Source organism: Panicum hallii, chromosome 9 (genome assembly GCF_002211085.1).
Source record: "Panicum hallii strain FIL2 chromosome 9, PHallii_v3.1, whole genome shotgun sequence".
Taxonomy (NCBI): Eukaryota; Viridiplantae; Streptophyta; class Magnoliopsida; order Poales; family Poaceae; genus Panicum; species Panicum hallii.
In genome coordinates this window covers 44,875,743-44,896,554 of record NC_038050.1, presented here as the reverse complement: position 1 = coordinate 44,896,554, position 20,812 = coordinate 44,875,743, and the positions used below count along the sequence as shown (strand labels likewise).

General features: G+C 44.5%; 2 protein-coding genes across 3 annotated transcripts; both read right to left on the bottom strand.

Moving 5' to 3' along the window:
• Positions 1-6,384: 6,384 nt before the first annotated feature.
• LOC112873074 (atherin-like) lies at positions 6,385-6,846 on the bottom strand. Its single transcript, XM_025936103.1, has one exon. The coding sequence runs from the start codon at positions 6,844-6,846 to the stop codon at positions 6,385-6,387; it is 462 nt and encodes a 153-aa protein (XP_025791888.1).
• A 10,337-nt stretch (positions 6,847-17,183) lies between these two features.
• Positions 17,184-20,563, bottom strand: LOC112876934. 2 transcript variants are annotated; one of them, XM_025941113.1, is made up of 4 exons: positions 20,445-20,563; positions 19,949-19,980; positions 17,859-18,203; positions 17,184-17,765 (listed from the first exon to the last, which is right to left on the bottom strand). In XM_025941113.1, exons 3-4 carry the CDS (start codon positions 18,198-18,200, stop codon positions 17,196-17,198), a joined length of 912 nt encoding a protein of 303 aa, XP_025796898.1. In that variant the 5' UTR covers positions 18,201-18,203; positions 19,949-19,980; positions 20,445-20,563; the 3' UTR covers positions 17,184-17,195. The 2 variants fall into 2 exon arrangements, with proteins under 2 accessions (XP_025796898.1, XP_025796897.1); XM_025941112.1 differs by lacking the exon at positions 20,445-20,563 and having other exon boundaries at positions 19,949-20,146.
• Between the last annotated feature and the right edge of the window lie 249 nt (positions 20,564-20,812).

Here is a 20,812-nt window from a genome sequence, read left to right as displayed (position 1 = left end):
AGTGGACTCGCCCCCCACCACTCGACTTTTATTTTATGTTTACACGCACCGACGTGTGGGAGTACGTTCTGCAGAGCAGATGGGAATACGATCATACAGTCGCGCTGTAGATGTATGTCCTGCACATTGGATGTGCGTATGGTCCTGCAGTCACTTGTGGTGGCTTTGTTCCACGACCCGGAATGAAAGGCAAACGGTTGCTTCGGAACGACCTGTTGCTGTTCCAAGCGGGTGTTCCAAGCGTGTGAGTTAGGTTTACCTTGCAAGGGTTGAAATTCAATTCAGAATCGTCCATTTCTCGTGGAGATTGAGACTGCTTAATTCTTCTGCCACATAGAGTAACAAGAGGAATCTTATGAGGAGTAATACTGAGATATGTTTTAAAGAGGCTCTACCTTGCTTGAGTAGTTATAGGTGCTTACCTAGAATGGTTAAAGGAACTAGAAACTGAAAGCTAAAATATGAAATTAAGGATCTACTCTTTGTTGCTTTTCAGCAAAAGCTAAACCTAGAACCTTTGCAAAGCCTTCATGGTCTAGTTATGGGCTAAGTATACCCTAATTCCGGGTAAGCCTTGCTGAGTATTAGAGTACTCAGCCTTGCAATATGATTTTATTTCAGGTCATGTCTCTGAAGACTCTACCCTCCCCATGCCTTGGCCCTATACTTTGCCTGATGGTTGGTCCGTGGAGTGGGACCCATCCCCGGCCAACGCTGATTGTAACGGGTGATGTCATGCCATGACTTAGCATGATGTTCGTACTAGCGACATGTACATTTGTTGTACTTTAAATTCTGCTGCCGTGAACTTGAACTTTTAAAGTGGTTTGTAATAATTTTTATCAGTCTAGAACTTATGCTATTCTGGAAACTCTTGTAATATAAGTGCTTGTGATGTAAAATATGATGGCGATTGTATCTCTGGACTCGCCTTCGTGCGAGGTACCTTGTTGGATCCTGCTTTCGGTGGTTTATCGGGACGTTACCCGACAGGCCAAAGGGTTACACCGTTTGAAGTACGTTTGGAGCCCTTGAGAGAGGACTTGCGTACTTGAGCTGGTGTAATTCAGGTTGGTTCTGCCACAGCTGGTATCAGAGCTAACAACGGTACCCCGAAGATATGAATTGCCTTCAAAATACTTTTAGTATAAAAATTGGACCAACAACTTATTTTGTAAAACTATGTTGGGTTCGTTAAGGATTGTGCTTAGTACGAAGGGTGATATTTAAGGAAATTAGAGGTGGCTATAGTATATGTATATAACTCTAACCTCTAGCACTACTTTTATGTTAAACCTTAAATTTATGCACAATCAACCTTACGTTCTGTAACTACGCCTTCGACGATAAGGTAAGAAGGTAAGGATCCTCAGCTAACTGGGGAGTTAGCCTTCCCATCGGTGATGCGAACCGAACGCTGTTTCTCAAGCAGTGGCCTACTTGAGATGCTGCCAATATATAAATTTGGGTTGATTATATTGGGAGTATATGGTTCGGCGCAGGGTATAGCGATCGCTGTTCATACCCCCGCATTTTGCGGTACCCCCGTGAATACGTTGTTTCGATAACGTATGCTAACATTGTCTGTACAACGGTAATTGTACAGATGCTGTTTCTATAGTGAACAGTAATGTTTGAGGATGCTTTCATGAGTGCTGGCATGGAAGGTTCATATATATTGTGGCTTTCTGCAGGTACGCTAACCACGATTAAACAGGTTAAGACGAATAAGAATATCCGACTAGCTATTATAGGGAGAGACGAGCATATTGTGCCACAGAAACTAATCATGTAAGTCCAAACATATTTGGCAATTATGTTGAGTTGTGAGGACGTGTAGTACGTGCATGCATATTCCTTGATTTGATTGAATGAGTGGTATGGTTTGTTGTTTTAAGGATGTCTTGAGTGATGTTAGTCACTAGTGCAGCCTTGAAATAGTCATACCAACAGCCTTAGGTTATAGTGTTTCGACCCTTATCGTTTCATTCTCAAGATCTAGAACTATCTTCCAATTTTCAGATTCTGCTGTTATCAGAATAGGTCATCTTGTTTCTTTTACCTTGTGAGTTCTTCGCTGGATAACTGCATTCCAGTCATTCCATAAGTCTAACTCACATTTTTTCGCAGTCTTCTCAAGGTGTATGGTTGAAAACTTGTAATCTCACCATTTGAATCCTTGTTCAGATGGCCGAGCTTCCAAGGTTCTTTTGGGATTCCGCAGGACACGCTCATACTAGTGCCTTGCATTGGGAGGGTTTTCCTTGTCTTTTGTGGGAGTCCCTTCAGATGTTTGGCTACACCGAGCCTCCCCCTTATGATGGAGTAGAGTATGATGAAGAAGGCGTTCCTCATTGCAGGGTGAAGATGACTGTTCCTCTGCACCCTACTTTATCTTTGTGGTAATCCATTGAAGTTAGTGTGATTGGACATCGCCTCGCTGATACTTTTGAAGCGGCAGCTATGGAAGCTATCCACGTCTTTTTCGATCTGCATCCTGAGGAAGTTGCAGGATATCCTATCGGCTTATTTCCTGCAATCGATTCTCGTGACCTAGAATGGACTTTCAGGGTGACATATTGTGATCACTTACTGGGAAGTCTGGCCGAAGAGACTTTACGCATGGCAGTTAGACTTATGAATGCACAGAACCGTTACCAGACACTTCAGCAGCACGATATGTATTGACTGACCAGCATAGCCCAAGGGTATCGTACTCAGGTTGGTCGGCAGAATACGCAGATTGAGGAACTCCAAGCCACTGTCACTGCCAAGGAAGAGATTATTGCATAGCAGGAAGAAACTATTCAACATCGAGAGGAACAGCTTGTTGAGAGTGATGCTCTCATTTTCCAGCGCGACACTGTTATTAACTTTCTCCAGGAGCAAGTTCATGAACTCAACCTTAATTTGGGCCAGGCTATTGACCACATTAACATGCTTCATGAGCAACCAGGGCAACCTGTTGTTGATGAGCTTGAGAGTGAAGAAGAAGAAGACCCTGAAGAAGTCAAAGGAGTCTCCGAGATCGACTCTGAGCATAGAGATCCTATTCTTAGTCCCCATCATTCCTCTTCTGGCAGTCAGTCATCCGTGGGCAACCTCGATGATCCTTTGTTCATTTGAGTTAACGACATCCTAGGTGTAGATAATGTAATATAGTGAGACATGGAAGTGAGTAGTTAGATGACCTGCGAGCCACTTGTTGTAGTTTATGTGGAAAACCTATGTATGGTTTGGTTTGTAGTAAGGAACAATGTGATGTAAGATCGAATAAGTTTCAGTTGGTAATGTAAATCTGAGTTGCTGTTTGGATTGTTGAGCTCACATTTTGTGACTTGGATTTATTACCCTGCACTGTTTCAGTATATGTTATATTTGCACCGTATGATTTCTGGAAATAGAAGCAAGTATTGGTAAATGCTAATGGACAACTTCTATATTTCAGATGGTAGGCGCTACGTGCGGAACCCCGGAGGGATTCAGACCAGACCAGGCTAGTGGTTCACAACAACCACCTCCGCCACCGCCAAATCTAGTGGAAGTGATGGCCCGTCAGACTGAACTTTTGGATATGCTAGTGCAGGCCCAGCAACATCAGTTCCGTTCTCCCCAACGTGGACGTGAAGAACAATCATCGGCTGGTTATCAGAATTTCTTCAGTACGCAGCCCTCGCTCTTCCATAAGACTGAAGAACCCCTTGATGCAGATGCTTGGCTCCGTACCATCGAATCCAAGTTTATATTACTCTTCATCCCATGTTCCGAGGCAAACAAAACTCTCTTCGCAGCCCAACAGCTTCGTGGTATTGCTCGCATTTGGTGGGACAACTACTATGCTATGCAACCAGAGGGACATGTTGTCACTGTTCTTCAATACGCATAGGCTTTCAATCACCTGTGCCAGTATGCGGGCTATCATGCTGACACGGATGCCAAGAAAAGAGATCGATTCCATTGCGGACTAAACACCAAGCTGAAGGAACGCTTGAATCTGGTCAGGGCTCACAACTTGAACGAATTGGTCAATATGGCCATTACCCAAGAGGATTGTATTTCAGCACATAATGCTGAGAAAAGACAGAGAGTATCGCCTGGACCCTGGAAATTACAACCTTCGAGGTATCGGTTGGTCCTGAACCCAGTTCCCCAAGCTCCGCCCAGAAATGTTCCAACAGGCAGATGGGTAGCTAGACCTCCTCAGCAGCCCCAATTCAACAGGCCACCAGTGTCTCAACCTCAGCAACAGCAACGACCAGTCGGTCCAAGGCCAAACCCTCCGCAGGTTAATCAAGGGAATAATGTCAATCGGTGTTTCAATTGTGGTAGTCCGACGCATTTTGTTAAAGACTGCCCACAACCAAGGAAACTATTCCCTGGACAGGCCTCCAACTCCAACCCCAAGAATAAATGCAAAAGGCAGGTTATACAAGTCCATCAAGGAAGAGTAAATTTCACTACTCTATCGAAACTTCCGGAAGATGCACCAGTGATGACGGGTACATTCACTCTACACCATCACCCTGCTATTATACTTTTTGATTCTGGTGCAACCTATAGTTTTATCAGTACAAGGTTTGGGACCAAAATAGGTTTGGATTTCTACCCCACTAATGGAACTTATATGATAACAACCCCTGGAGGTAGAATTGCATCAAATCAAATTTGTAGAGATGTACCAATCCAGTTGGGTAGCACTCTAATAAGAACAGCCTTAATTTCATTAAACCTAGAAGGAATGGATATTCTCCTAGGTATGGATTGGATGACCAGACATCGGGTATCTCTAGATACCTTTTCTCGAATAGTTGAGATAAACTCCCCGGAATATGGACATACCATTCTTCATCTTCCACAGCAGGAATATGTCAGTTCTAGTGTACATGCCATAAAAGGGATCAAGTTAGAAGACATCCCTATTGTATGTGAGTACCCCGATGTGTTTCCGGATGATTTACCCGGAATGCCTCCAGATAGAGATGTTGAATTTGTCATAGAATTACAACCTGGCACAACCCCCATTTCTAAGAGACCCTATCGTATGCCGCCCAATGAACTGGTAGAGTTAAAACTTCAACTTCAGGAACTCCTTGATAAAGGTTATATCCGCCCAAGTGCTTCACCTTGGGGATGCCCTGTTTTGTTTGTTAAGAAAAAGGATAATAGTCTTAGACTATGTGTTGACTATGGCCCCCTCAATGCGGTTACTATTAAGAATAAGTACCCTCTTCCCCGCATTAATATCCTGTTTGATCAGTTAGCCAGAGCCAAGATATTCTCCAAAATTGACCTTCGTTCTGGGTATCATCAGATAAAAATTAGGCCAAGTGATATTCCGAAAACAGCTTTCTCCACCAGATATGGACTCTACGAATATCTGGTTATGTCCTTTGGTCTTACCAATGCACCGGCATATTTCATGTATCTCATGAACTCTGTCTTTATGCCAGAACTCGATAAATTCGTCGTGGTTTTTATCGATGATATTTTGATCTATTCTAAAAATCTTGAAAATCATGCTAAACATCTTCATATTGTTCTTCAACGTTTGCGAGATCGCCGTTTGTATGCCAAATTCTCTAAATGTGAATTCTGGCTTGATACCGTCAAATTTTTGGGTCATACCATCTCCAAGGACGGTATATCTGTAGATCCGAGTAAAGTTCAGGAAGTGATGGATTGGAAGCCCCCTACTTCGATCCATCAAATTCACAGTTTTCTTGGTCTTGCTAGCTACTACCGTCGTTTCATTCTAGATTTCTCCCGGATAGTGTGACAGTTCGTGTATTTGTAATGCTAGACGTATATGTTGTTAGTGTGAAATATGTGTTTGTCTGCATAAAGCTTATGTGTGTTTATGTGAAGCTTTTGGAAAATTTAAAGTGCAAATAAAAAGGGTATTTCTGTAATTTTATAAAAGTATAAGACCTTTTGTGCAAGTATTTGATTTACAAAGTAACTTTTAAATTTACTCAGTACTAAAGTGTAAAAGTGCAAGTCATCATGACATGTCATAAATGCTTGCATTTAGGTCCTAAATTTTATAAAGTTTCATTCTTTAGGACAAAAGTAATTCAAATCCAACTTTTGCTCAAACTTTCACGTGTAAAGATGCAAGTTTTGAGTTTTTGAACTTGAGCCCTAAAGCAATGTTGTAGAGTTTGAAAAACTCTCCAACTTTCGTTTTGGGCATTTCTTCATTCGGGTTTTAGATTGATGTGAAATTTATGCTTTACAAATAAGTCCTTGCAGTTTTCTGTAATTACGCATAAGTCCTTGGGAAATCCTAGTTCCCTTCCTCCTCTGCTTTCCCTCTCTCTGTTCCTTCTTATCCTCTACTGCCGGCGCATCTTTCTGCTGTCTCTCCCCCTCTCTCTATCCAAATCAGGCGCCGAGCTGGTACTGGACGTGCGGGCGGCTGCAGCAGGCTGGCGGCGCGCGGACGCGCGGCTGCAGGAGCCAGGCGCGCGCGCGGGCATCGCGGGAGGCAGCGCGGCCCAGCTGGCAGTGGCGCAAGCGGGGGCGAGCGGTGCGGCTCGGGTCAAGCGCGCGGGCGAGCGGGCCGAGGACGGCGCGGCGCTGCGCACGGATGCGGAGCGAGGCGGGCCCAGGACGGCGCGGGCGCAGCGCGCGGGAGCAGGCGAGCCCAGGCGGGGCGCGCGCAGGCGGGGCGGCCGTAGGCGCGGAGGCTGGCGCGCGGGCGCTCTGCAGGCAGCACGCAGGTGGCCCAGGCGTGCGAGGGGGCGCGGCTCGGACGGCTGTGGCGGGCGCCGGGCGTGTGGGCGCGGTGGCACAGGAGCCAGAGTGAATCCAGGAGCGGCGCCTGGTGCGGCTTGGCCGGCGCATGGCTGACCAGCGTGGCTCTAGGCGGCAGGAACATGGGCGCGCGGCTCGGGAGGCATGGAGCAGACGCGCGTGCGGAAGCGAGCTGGCGTGGCGGCTCGTGCGCAGAGCAAGCGGCGTGAACGGGCGCCGAGCTGGCGGCGTGAGCAGGCACTGGAACGGAGAGCGCGGGAGGAGTTGCGGCATGCGGGCGGCACAGGACGCGGCAGTGTAGGGTTTCTGCGTGAATCGGTGCGGACACCCGGGGTCAAACGATGGTGACGTCCTGGGTTTACTCCCCCGCGACCTCCTGTGCAGACGAGCAACTACGGCACGCACGCGATTCGAGCATGCGCGGAAGTGACGTGGCAAGACCGGAGTAAGCGCGAATCCGGCAATCGAAGAAAGAGAAGGAGCCATGCAGGGCAACGGCATGCGCAGGAGGAGTGCGGTGGAAAGCTGTTGCACGAGATGCAGGAACGCGACAGCCGTGTCAAGGACGCAGCTCAAGTGTTCGATGAAATGCCGATACGCGTGCTGCTGGAGGACGCGAGGGTCCTGCCGTTGGGCGAGGCATCAAGGGTACAAGACACCGTCGGGCGGATGTTGCGACGGTGTGCAGAGCAACGGTGTGCCGATGCAGCACGACAAGGCCGAGACGACGCCGGTCCAGCAGATAAGGAGGAAGAGGAGCAACAGCACGAGGTGGTCGAGGCGGAAACAGCGGCGCGGATTTGACAACAGCGGGTCCGCAAACAGCATGGCGTCCAGGGTTTCCTTCCAGGATTTGACCACGTCGAGTGCTCAGCGTGGGGCGGCGAAAGCCACAGATAGTGATGCGGCTACGAGTTTGGCAAGGCGAATCGGAAGGAGGGGTTGTGGAGCGAAGGCGGCAGTTAGGCGTGACGAGCTCGGAGGCGCCTCGATGCAATCAAGCATGGCAACCTTGCCCGGCAAGCTTCTTCGTCAACCACGGAGTCTCGTCATCGTCGAGCTTTTCTCTTCGCCGATCCTGTTCGCCGCGGGAATTCACTTTTCACCCGTTCTCCTTCATAACCAAGGTTACCCCAAGGTTTGCCCTGATTCATAGAATCTTCTTAATGCCGGCGACTCTTTTGCCGGAATATCGTCGTTAACTTCCTGTTATCTGTTTTCCCGACCAGGGACTTAATTGCTTTGGTTTAGAAAGTTTAGGGTGTTTTCTGTAAGATTTCCAAAACTTTCTTTATTTCAAATCAATGAACTTCTACATTTTATAGATTTTCGTAAGGAGTTCATAAAAATACAAAATCAGTTTTACTGGAAACCCTAGGTCAAAATCTACAAGTTGTATGTTATGATCATGAGATAAAAGTCTTTGATGTGTGGTCTAATTGTTTAGGTCAAATGTTAGGGAATGAATGTTTTATTGTGCCTTATATTGTATGCTTGTGTTATAGCTGAAAAATAAGCCATAGAATATATGTCTTAAATAGAGATGTGTGATGTTTAGTTAATCCCTTCATATGAGTGCTCTTATCCCTGCCATCAAGACTTTAACCTTGTCTTGATTGCCATTTCCTTAAGATCCTTTTCGTAAAAGGATCCCTATTAGTTTATGTGTTTTTGCTGCTTAGCTTATACATCTCTGCGGCTATACTTCAGCGTTAGCTATCAGTTCAGCCGCTAAGCATCCGTTTCCTTAAGTCTATGATGTTCCTGTGTAACAGCTGTCAGTCGATACTTCTACCATCGGCTGGTTAGCTGATACGATTGTTACCTTTCTAGTATCGGCTACTGCCGATACAATCCTTTTGTTCTGTCCTACATTGACTGCATAGAGTCGATGTATCGGAGAGACACCCACGATTTTAGGGTTCTTGCCATCGGCCGACCCAAGCCGATTTTGGTTGCTTTTCTATATCGGTCAAACACGACCGATCGATCCTTAGTTTCCCCATCCTTATCCACACACTTCTATCAGTCGATTTATCGACTGAGAGATCGGCTATATATCTATCGGCCATATACCCTTAACCACACTCCATTCGGCTATGCGTCACTCAATTGTTGTGCTGACGTAATCGAGTCGATATAACCACACCTAGTTACCCAGAATAACACTTAAACACATCTCGGTTAAGACACAAACTGCTTTAGGAATCTTTCCTCTGCTAAGGTAATCGATGCTTTCATCAATCACTTAGGAAACCGATGTACCTTTCCATCGGCCAAACATCTGTTGTTTCCAATCGGCTCTGTTGTAATCTTCAACGAGCAGCCGATTCTAATTAGCTATCCTTCTAAAGCTTTATCTAAGTTTAGTTTCAGATCTTTTTGGTTGTTATGTGAGTAGCCTGTTAAATGAATGTTGAATTGCAATTTTGTTGTGAAGTAAAATAGTTTTATGTGCGCCCTTTGAATGTAATGTTGCATGGCATGTAGATACGACTACTTCCGCACACGGTACCTACAAGATCTCCCAGGAGTCTGCAGAGGATATTCCTGAAGACCAAATGAATGTCACCAAGGGATTATCTGAAGCCCCGGACCAAAGTTCGGAAGACAATGATGCTAACATCTCTGACTTCAGCCCCACCAGTAAAGGCAAGCCCCGGACATAACCTACTATTTTTATTACACTGCAATCTATATCTATTTACGTATTCTATGCATTAAGTTCTTAGGAATTGCTTGAAACTCTAGTTGCATTCTCCTAGGAACCAATGAGATGGATACTAGCACTTGAGTCCGACTAGCTGCTATGCTAATAGGGCCGGTAGAAGTCAGGTGATTTCCTGTCACTCGCGCGATATAGGAGTTGTAATGTTTACATTTCTGTTATCACTATAAGGATGACGGACGGGAGTTTTATGAGGTATCATGGTTGAGGTGATACCCCGTCTGTGTTGTTGAATTTTGATAAGGTCGCGGTGTGTGCCGATCGGGGTTAAGCGTTTGAAAGTACTAACCACATGCCGCGAAATATGGTAAGCGGTAAGCCTAGTAACCAATCGGCCCGAGGAGTGGACATACCTCCCACCACATGTATTTGGTTCTTCTGGTTACTTTATTCGACTGAGGAAATACGTGTTGCAAGGGCCACCAGGAATACGGGTTTTGTAGTCGCGCTACAGACGTATGTCCTGCACTTTGGAAGTGCGTATGTTCCTGCAGTCGCTTGTGGTGGCTCTGATCCACGAGTCGGAATGAAAGGTAAACGGTTGCTTCGAAACGACCCTTGGTTGTTTCAAGCGTGTGAGTTAGGTTTACCTTGCAAGGTTAAATTCGATTCAGAATCGTCCGCCTCTCACGATGATTGAGACTACTTAATCTCTTTATCACACAGAGTAACAAGAGCAACTATATGATAAGTAATACTGATGATTAAGATAAAGAGCTCTACCTTGCTTGCTTAGTTATAAGTGCTTACCTAGAATGGATAATCACATAGAACTTGAAAGCTAAAAGTTGAAAATAAGGATCTACTCTTAGTTGCTTTTCAGCTGAAACTAAACCCAGAACTATTATAAGCCTTCATAAGTCTAGTTATGGGCTAAAGTATACCCAATCCCGGGTAAGCCTTGCTGAGTATTAGTATACTCAGCCTTGCTAGTTTTATGTTTTTCAGGTAAAGTCTTGAAGACTCTACTCTTCCCCTATCTTGGCCCTGTGCTCTCCCAGAAGGTTGGTCCGTGGAATGGGATCCGTCCCCGACCAACATTGGTGATACCGAGTGATGTCGTGCCTGGGCTTAGCATGACATCCGTCTTGACGACGTGTTGTGCATTGACGCGTATGTTTTCCGCTGCCAAAAGCCTTAGCTTTCACAGTTGGTAAGGTACTGCTTTTGAAAACTCTTGTAATGTAAATCCCTGTGATGTAAAAATGTGCTGGTGATTGTATCTCTGGACTCACCTTCGTGTGAGGTAACCTTATTTGATCCTGTGTATCGGTGGTTTATCGGGACGTTACCCGATAGGCCAAGGGATTATACCGTTTGAAGCACGTTGGAGCCCTCGGGAGTGGACTCGCGTACTTGTGCCGGTATAATTCAGGTTGGTTCTGCCACAGATAGCCAAGCCCATGACAGAACTGTTGAAGAAAGGAGTTAAATTCTCCTAGAATGAGAAATGTGAAGAAGCTTTCCACACCTTAAGAGCACATCTTACCACTGCTCTAGTTTTGGCTCAGCTAGACCCATCCAGACCTTTTGATGTCTATTGTGATGCATCAGGCACCGGACTTGGGTGTGTACTTATGCAGGATAACCGCATGATTGCATACGCCTCTAGAACACTTCGGACACATGAGCAGAACTATCCTACTCATGATCTTGAGCTTGCAGCCGTTATACATGCACTTAAACTTTGGAGACACCATCTTATGGGTACCAAGTGCAATATTTACACAGATCATAAGAGTTTAAAGTACATCTTTACGCAAGCGGACTTGAATATGAGGCAAAGACGTTGGTTAGAGCTTATAAAGGATTATGATCTTGAAGTACACTACCATCCAGGCAAAGCCAATGTGGTTGCGGATGCACTTAGCCGCAAGTCACATTGTCATTGCTTATTAGTAGAAATTTTTAGCAACACTCTGCTGGGAAATGAGAAAGCTTAATCTGGAGATCGTACCTCAAGGCAGTCTGAATCATATAACGGTTGAGCCTATACTCCAGGATAGTATCGTTATGGCACAACTACATGATAAGGGAGTCAAAATTATCAAGCAACAATTAGCCCAAGGAGAAGAAAAGTATAAATGTTTCCAAGAGGATCCTAAAGGAATTCTATGGTTCAAGGGACGTATGGTTGTACCCAAAAACCATCAGCTTCGCAAGCAAATAATGGAGGAAGCACATTTATCTAAGTTTGCTATGCACCCTGGCAGTACGAAGATGTATCAAGACTTGAAACAGAATTTCTGGTGGACTCGTATGAAAAGAGAAATAGCGAAGTACGTCTCTGAATGTGATACTTATCAGAGAGTTAAAGCCAGTCACTTAAGGACTTCTGGTACATTGCAGCCTTTACCTATTCCTTCTTGGAAATGGGAAGATATCAGTATGGATTTTATCGTAGGTTTACCCAACACTTCCCAGAGACATGATTCCATTTGGGTAATTGTGGATAGATTAACCAAGACCGCTCATTTTCTCCCGGTACATACCACTTACAATGCTAAGAAGTATGCTGAAATCTATCTAAACCAGATCGTTCGTCTCCATGGGATACCTAAAACGATCATCTCTGATCGTGGAGCACAGTTTGTTGCTCGTTTCTGGGAGCAACTTCAACAAACCCTTGGAACCAAGTTAATTTGAAGCTCCGCATATCATCCGCAAACAGATGGGCAAACAGAAAGGATAAACCAAATCCTCAAAGATATGCTTCGAGCCTGTGTGATCCAGTACGACAAGCATTGGGACAAATGCTTAGCTCTGGCAGAATTCTCCTATAATAACAGTTATCAGTCAAGTATCAAAATGGCTCCATTTGAAGCATTATATGGTCGCCAATGCAGAACTCCTTTAAATTGGTCTCAGACTGGTGAACGCGAAATCTTTGGGCCTGATCTCGTCAACGAGGCAGAAGAAAAGGTAAAGATCATTCGTAATAATCTAAAAGCAGCTCAATCAAGACAAAAGAGCTACGCAGACAAAAGGAGGAAACCAATACAGTTTGAAGTAGGTGATTTTGTATACCTGCGAGTATCTCCTACTCGAGGTGTTCAATGATTTGGTATCAAAGGCAAACTCGCTCCTCGCTACATTGGTCCTTTTAAAATCCTTAAAATTTGTGGACCCGTAGCCTATCAACTTCAACTTCCTCCTCAGCTAGCAGCCATTCATAATGTCTTCCATTTATCTCAACTGAAAAACTGTATCAGTGTTCCTACTGAAATCATTGATACACAAAGTATCGACATCGAGCCCGATTTTTCCTATAAGGTGAATCCAATCAGAATCTTAGACACCAAGGAAAGAAGTACCAGAAGAGCAACAGTCAAGATGTTTAAAATCTAGTGGAATCATCATACAGAAGAAGAAGCTACCTGGGAAACCGAAGACTATCTTCAGAAGAACTTCCCAGACTTCCTCGAGAATTCTTAGGTATCTGTCATCTTATTATATCATTCTGGTAATCTCGGGACGAGATTCCTTTTAGGGGCGAAGGTTGTGACACCCTAGGTGTTAAATAGAGCAAGCCAATAGGAAGAATGTTTGGTGTGGATTGAATTGTGTAAAAATTTAGTAAAGTTATGAAAATAAGGGTATTTATGTAATTTTACAAAAGTACAAGTCCTTTTATGCAAGTAGTTCAATTATAAAAGTAACTTTCAAAGTTACTACGGGCTAAAAGGTAAAAAGGTGCAAGTCATCATGACATGTCATAAATACTTGCAATTAGATCCAAAGTTATAAGAAATTTACCTTAATAAGGACAAAACTTATTTAAGTTTGATTTGAGTGCAAAGTTGTAAAATAAAGCTGTGTACTTTAGGTTTCTGAACTTGAGCCCTAAAGCAAAGTTGTAGGATTTGAAAAACTCTACAACTTCTATTTTGGTCATTTCCTCATTAGAGCTTTGGATCAGTGGAAAAATTCAGTTTACAGTGAGGTCCCTGAGATTTTTGCAAATTCCAGGGAAGTCCTTCGGACCCCCTTCCCTCTTCTTCCTCCTCTGGCACCTACCCTGCTCCTCTGCTCCTCTGCTGCCGGTCGTCAGAGCCGCTCACCGCCGCTCCTGCTCCTCCCCGGCGCCACCTCCTGCTGCCTTCGCCTCCACGCGTCGCCCCTAGCCCGGCCACCGCCCTAGCTCCTCCTCCATGGCCCTCTCGCGCGCGTGCCACGCCACCCCGTGGCTCTACCTTCGCCACCTTGCCGCCATAGCAGCCGCCCGTGCACGCCCCCTCACCCCCTCTCTTCTAGCTCAAGAGCTTCACCAGCTCCTTCTCTCCCCATTCCACTCCCACTTTTGCTCTTCACTCGCCGAGAGCCTAGAACACCACCGCCGCCTCCTTCTTCCACTCCGGCGATCCTCTGTCCGCTGTGGACCGCCACCGTCCGCCTCCCATTGCCCACTACAACCCCCTGGGAAGCTTCTCCTCACCTCACTGACGCTCCCAAGCCACTCCCCGTGGCCGGATTTCCACCGGAACCACCCCACCGCCGTTACCGTCTCGCCCGTAAGCTTCTGTCGCCGTCGAACCTCTACCTCTGCCCCTTCTCCGTCCAATCCGACCACCCCAATAGCTTCCCCTCCTCCTGCTGCAGCTGTCAGACCCGAGCTTGGTCGCCTTCCTCGCCGGGAAGCCTCTTGCCGACGAGCTCCTCCGCGCCGCCGCCTCGGCCGCCGTGGGAACCCCACCTCCGGCCATCCCCTCTGCCTCCCAAGCCTACCCCTGGATGCGCCTTGAGCTCCTGGTGCTCGTGGGCTAGTCCTTCTCCACCCCCCATCGCTTCCCTCGCTGAAATTTGGCCAGCGATGCTCCTACCTTCTTCCCCGACGAGCCAAGGGCCTATTTGAAAAGATTTCAAAAGTTCTAAGGGTCTCCCTGCAAGATTCCAGAACCCCCCCCCCCCAATTCAAAAGCTGTGAACTTCAAAAATGTGTAGAAAATTATAGAAAATTCATAAAAATGCCAAACCAATTTTGTTTGAATCCTTAAGTTAAATTCATCTACTTTTATATAGTGAGTTTGAGCTGTATGTGTGTATTTTCTGATGTAGATTAAATATTAGGAAATGAGTGTTTTATTTGTATCTCATGTTATATGCATGTGTTGTGGCTGAATTTTAGAACTTAGGTTGTATGTCCCATGTGTAGCTCTGTGTAAAAATTTCGAGTTCTTTACTGCTGAATTACTTAGAAATTCGAGTACCTTTGTTGTATGTTGATGAAATGCTTAGATTTTAATTAAGGATGTTTTTGTTAGTATTTTTACCTGAAAGTTATACCCTAACTTTCCTTTTGTGTGTGTAATCCATAGTAAAAATATTAGGATTAATAGTAGGTTATACACAAAGTTATGAATTTATGGTTATTTTCAAAGAAAATTCATGAACAATAGCTCTAGTTCATGAAAAATTATAAACATATTTTGAGGTGTTGTTCTTGAGTAGTGTAATATGTTCACAAATTCTCAACCTATGATCAGGTGTAGAACAACCAAAATAAATGGAACATTATATAATAATACTATATTCCTAATTAATCAAAGTAGGTCCATAATTAAATAATAACCTAGGGTTATTAAAGATAATTAGCTAGTCAAATAAATAAAGTTATTAAATGTAATTAGTTTAATTGTTTAAGATAACCAAACATGCTACTTCATGCAGTTAGTTAAATATTTAGGGTAACCAACCATGTTACTTAATACCCGATAAATGACTGCCCAATAAAGGAAAATGGTGTTGTTTGTTAGTATGTAATGTTAATTTCGTTGGATTGCAACTTTATCGTGAAACAGAATAGAAGTCTATGCATTTTCTAAACTGCATCATTTACGTCATTTGTAGACTCGACGCTTCTCGCCGACGGAGACTATCAGATTCTTCCGGAATCCGAAGTGGAAATCTCTGAAGACCCCGGAAACGTCGTCGGAGATTTAACTGAAGCCCCGAACCCAAGTTCAGAAGAATTTGTTAACGTCTCTGACCCCAACCTCGCCAGTGAAGGCAAGCCCCGGACATAAACCCACTACTTATTTACACTGCAATCTACATTTATATATATATATATACTTGTGCATTAAGTTCTTAGGGATTTTCTGGAAACCCTAGTTGCATATTCCTAGGAGCCGATGTACTGAATATTAGAACTTGAGTCCGACTAGTGCTATGCTAATAGGACCGGTAGAAGTCGAGTGATTTCCGGTCACTCGCGCGATGTAGGAATTGGTTGCTTACAATACTGCACTCACTATAAGGATGACGGACGGGGTTATGTGTAGTATCCTTGAAAGAAATGATACCCCATCTGTGTTGATGAATTTGGTTAAGGTCGCAGTGTGTGGTAGTGGCAGTTAAGCGTTTGAAACTACTAGCCACATACCGTGAAATATGGTAAGAGGTAAGCCTAGTAACCAATCGGCCCGGCAAGTGGACTCGCCCCCCACCACTCGACTTTTATTTTATGTTTACACGCACCGACGTGTGGGAGTACGTTCTGCAGAGCAGACAGGAATACGATCATACAGTCGCGCTGTAGATGTATATCCTGCACATTGGATGTGCATATGGTCCTGCAGCCGCTTGTGGTGGCTTTGTTCCACGACCCGGAATGAAAGGCAAACGGTTGCTTCGGAATGACCTGTTGGTGTTCCAAGCGTGTCAGTTAGGTTTACCTTGCAAGGGTTGAAATTCGATTCTAGTTATGGGCTAAGTATACCCTAATTCCGGGTAAGCCTTGCTGAGTATTAGAGTACTCAGCCTTGCAATATGATTTTATTTCAGGTCATGTCCCTGAAGACTCTACCCTCCCCATGCCTTGGCCCTATACTTTGCCTGATGGTTGGTCCGTGGAGTGGGACCCGTCCCCGACCAACACTGATCATAACGAGTGATGTCATGCCATGGCTTAGCATGATGTCCGTACTAGCGACGTGTACATTTGTCGTACTTTAAATTCCGCTACCGTGAACTTGAACCTTTAAACTAGCTTGTAATAATTTCTATCAGTCTAGAACTTATGCTATTCTGGAAACTCTTATAATATAAGGTAGTGTTTGGTTGGATGAATAGATTCTATCCTGCATGTGTTGTTCAAGCTGATCGAATGGTCCTGGATGGTTTGGTTCAAATTGTCTGTTTGGTAGCACGTATGAAACGATTCAGTTTTTTGTTTGCTTCATTGGATGGAATGGTACAGGATGGTACAAGATTTTGTTTGGTTGAATGAATGGTTCTGGGTATAGTCACCCCTGTACCATAGGTGGTAACTTTACCTGTACAAATCTTTACTTCTACGTAATCACACATAATTCAACTTATGAAATTAGATAACACATACAGCACCAAAGTTTATATCTCAATTTCCATAAAATAGTTGCAAATATAATTTTAGAATACCAAGTTCCATAAATAGCAACCACCACCCGTGCTTACATGCCATCAACCACCATTATAGCAAGTTTGTGGTTAGCAAAATATACTACAGCAACATCATCCTAACAATTACCATTGCATGTCCACCCGTGCTTACATGCCATCAACCACCACTGTAACAAGTGGGTTAGCAAAATATATACCAAAATCACCAAGACGACCTAACAACTACAAGCATCACATGTGCTTTGTCTTTAGCCACCATTTTTAACAGTTTGGTGGTTATCAAAATACACTGCACTTTAGCTCCTACTCATCAGGACCACAAAGGTTCTCCTCAAAGGTGCTCCTTGATGTACCTCGCAACCCACACCATCTTTGATGACAAACGCATATTGTAGAAGCGCCTTGCAAGTGATGGATGTTCGCACAAATAAGCATAGTAGTGATCTAGATGCGCCTCATCAAATCCAGGAATACTCATCATGTCATCATACAACCTTTCAGGAATGCCATCATCTTCCTTCCCCACCTTCTCTATGGCTGCTGCAAGGTTCCCAAGACCCTCACTCATTATACTGACCATTGCAATATTTGGATCCTCAACAGCAGCTACTTTATGCTTCTTTGCTGGTGGTGGTTTAGTTCCAGAGCTCCCTGCACCATTTGTGTTAGCTGAAAATGTCATCTCCTCAGCCTCAAGTGGTGAACCTTCTCCTTGTTCATTTGTTTCAGCACCATCTTTAGTCTCTTGTGATGCATTCGCTGTTGCAGTCACCTCTGAGGCAAGAGGGTCACTAGCCCCCTTAGCATATGCACCTGTTGCCAAGCTATTGCCAAAAATAGTTGCCATCTCATGGTAGTGCTCTATTGGACAGTTCAGATATTTAGCATCGTCACGATGAATCTAGCACATAATTCATATATGGTATCATATTTCAGGAATGTAGCAGCAATTATAAAGCAGAAAATATGACAGCAATTGTAGAAGAAAACTAACCTGAATGTGAGCAAGGTAATGTTCTCGTTCGAGACTTATAGTGCAAGTTTCTTCATCCCAAAGTGCTCCACTCAAATTTTTCAGCTTCTGAATCTTTCCATATATCTTTTTCCACTTCCTCAAATGATTACCAACTTGAGTGCCGGTGACATGATAACCCATGTTCTCCATCAAAGCTCTTGCACAACCATTAAGATGAACTTGTTTGAAACCTGTTGAAGTTTTCATACCACTGGACACAAGCTGAGCTAAGTGCTGGAGCATGTAGCTTGACATGGCACTTGGCCATACAAGACCACCACCATTTGCACCCAAGTTGTCGGCCTGCTGGTCAAGATCCATCTCCTACAAGTATTTGAGAGTGCAATGGTAAACTGACACTAAAATATACTATAAATATTCAGCAACAAGTAAAATGAGTGAATAGGCAGCACAGTTGAGTCATAAGAACCATAACAAAACAGTAATTAAATTGTCCAAAAAAATAGTACAGCATTATAATAAGTAGTACATAACATTAGAAATACACATCGCTCAAGTTCTGCTATTACATAAATTATTTATTGATACACAAATACCACACTACTGATGACTATAGTAGTTTTGACGATCTGCCCACATTGTTTCAGCAATCATTTGCCTCTTATCAACCATGACCCTATGGTCATTTGCGAGTTGCCTAGCTGTCCTCCGAGAGTTGGGAGTCCAATTGGTTTCCGGTAAGATGAAGCGATCTGTTCCTTGAGAAAGAGCCCAGTTATGAAGAATGGCACAAGCTATGACAATATCAACTTGAATCGGAAAAGGAAAGAATGGGGTTGCATCATCAAGAATTTTAAACCTCCTTTTGAGTGATCCAAAGGCACGCTCTACAGTTACTCGCAAAGAAGAGTGCCGGAGATTGAATAATTCCTCTGCACTTTGAACTGGATTGTTCCCCCACTCATTCAAATGGTACCTTACACCACGGAAAGGTGGCATGAAGCCAGATTTTGCTCCATATCCAGCATCAACTAAATAGAATTTTCCTAGGATATTACCAATATATAGTCAAAAATGGGTTCAGATGAATCGGTACTGTTATGGGCATAAAATTCTAGAACAAATATGTTACCTTCAGGGACTCGAAGGCCATTCGGACGCTCTAGTGCATCTGCTAAAACCACAGCATCATGTGCTGTCCCCTCCCAACCAGCCAACAAATAGGTGAATTTCAAGTCGAAATCTACCGCTGCCATCACATTTTGTGTAGGAAATGACTTCCTACCACGAAAGGCTGCTTCCATAGACTTACTAACAGATGCCCTTATATGTGTTCCGTCAATAGCACCAATACAATCCTATAATGATATAGTACAAAATGGAATCAACAAGTACAAGCAATAATTCTAACCACCTATAACTCAGTTTCAGCTGTATACCTTAAAATATGGATCCCATCTTGGGTTTCCGGCGATTTTGGAAGGGGTCTCCAATGAAGGTGGACGGATAAGCTCATTGCTTAGCTGACCTATAGCATGAAGAACTAATCCAAAATACCGGCTAACTGTTTCACCTGACCTAGTGAAATTAGTACCAACTAGTCTATTTTTCAAGTTGTGTCCAACTGTGTTCAAAAACACTGCAACTTGTTCCTCGACACATACATGTAAGGTGTCACGAAGCAATGAGCGTTCACGTAACACTTGACACAATCGAAAGAAAGGTACTCTCTTGAGCCGTAGCATTTTTGTGCATGTTATATCATCCTTGTAAATCTTCGAATTTAGGTAGTCAATTCTAGTTTTATCTCTCTCCTCCATTGGCCCGTAGGTAATTCGTTTTCTTTTCTTGTTAAGTACCATCGAGCTCACAAACAAAACTGTCATGCAAGCAGCAGCATACGCAGCAGCACTTAAAATAACCTTTACTAATTTTCCGTTCTTATTTAGCTTCCTTCTATCCATCTACAGCACCAAGACAGTACACACATGAATCAAATATTGCAAAATATAATAGCATAACAGAACTAGAATTAATGCTCATGCTAGAACTTTGCAGAACATAAAAAACCCATATACAAGGGGTGAGGTCCTTCATATTTTTCATACCTTCAACAGAAACAACTTCAATCCAAAATTCCCTGCATCAAACAAACATTGATTCATTGTTAGCACACTCTGAAAATCTGGAAAAGAACAAAAATATATATTAAATCCTTTGGTCATTGGTTGCAGCAAGGCTGCTGACCAGCACACCCTCTGCATGCATGCACGGCAACATGCATGGCTGCCGACCAAGGTAATAAAGAAAGAGAAAGATTGGGGAGGGCGCCGGTTGCATGCGGATTTGGGAGAGCGCCGATTCGACGGGGATTCGGGGAGCGCGCCGGTTCGATGGGGATTTGGGGAGAGCGCAGATGGAGCAGGAGGTTGGGATGACTCAAAGCACCAATTTGGGAACGGGGATAGGCAGATCCATGGCGGATCTGGTGGTTCAGATCTTCGAATCTGGGGTAGCCATAGCAGATCTGGTGGTTCAGAACCCATAGGTAGGGAGAGGAGGGGAGGGAGACGAGGGGAGGGAGACATGGACGAGGGGACGCACCGTCGGAGAAGAGCTCCCAGCAGAGAAGAGCTCCCAGCAGAGAGAGGGAGAGAGGAACGAGCACGGGCTGCTGCGGTGAGAAAACTCACGGGGAGGTGAGCAAAGCTGAGATCGCTGTCCTGGACCGCGTGGTGCGGTATTTTTTCCCAGACGGGCTGGTGCAGCATCAACAAAGAATATTCGAAGCATCTAGACCAAGTGGTCCTGGACGAGCCGTTCAAGTACGCGAACCAAACATGTTGACCCTCTACGATTCAGTACGAGCTGGTGCAGGACGACATCCGTTCGCCCAACCAAACACAGCCTAAGTGCTTGTGATGTAAAATATGATGGCGATTGTATCTCTGGACTCGCCTTCGTTTGAGGTT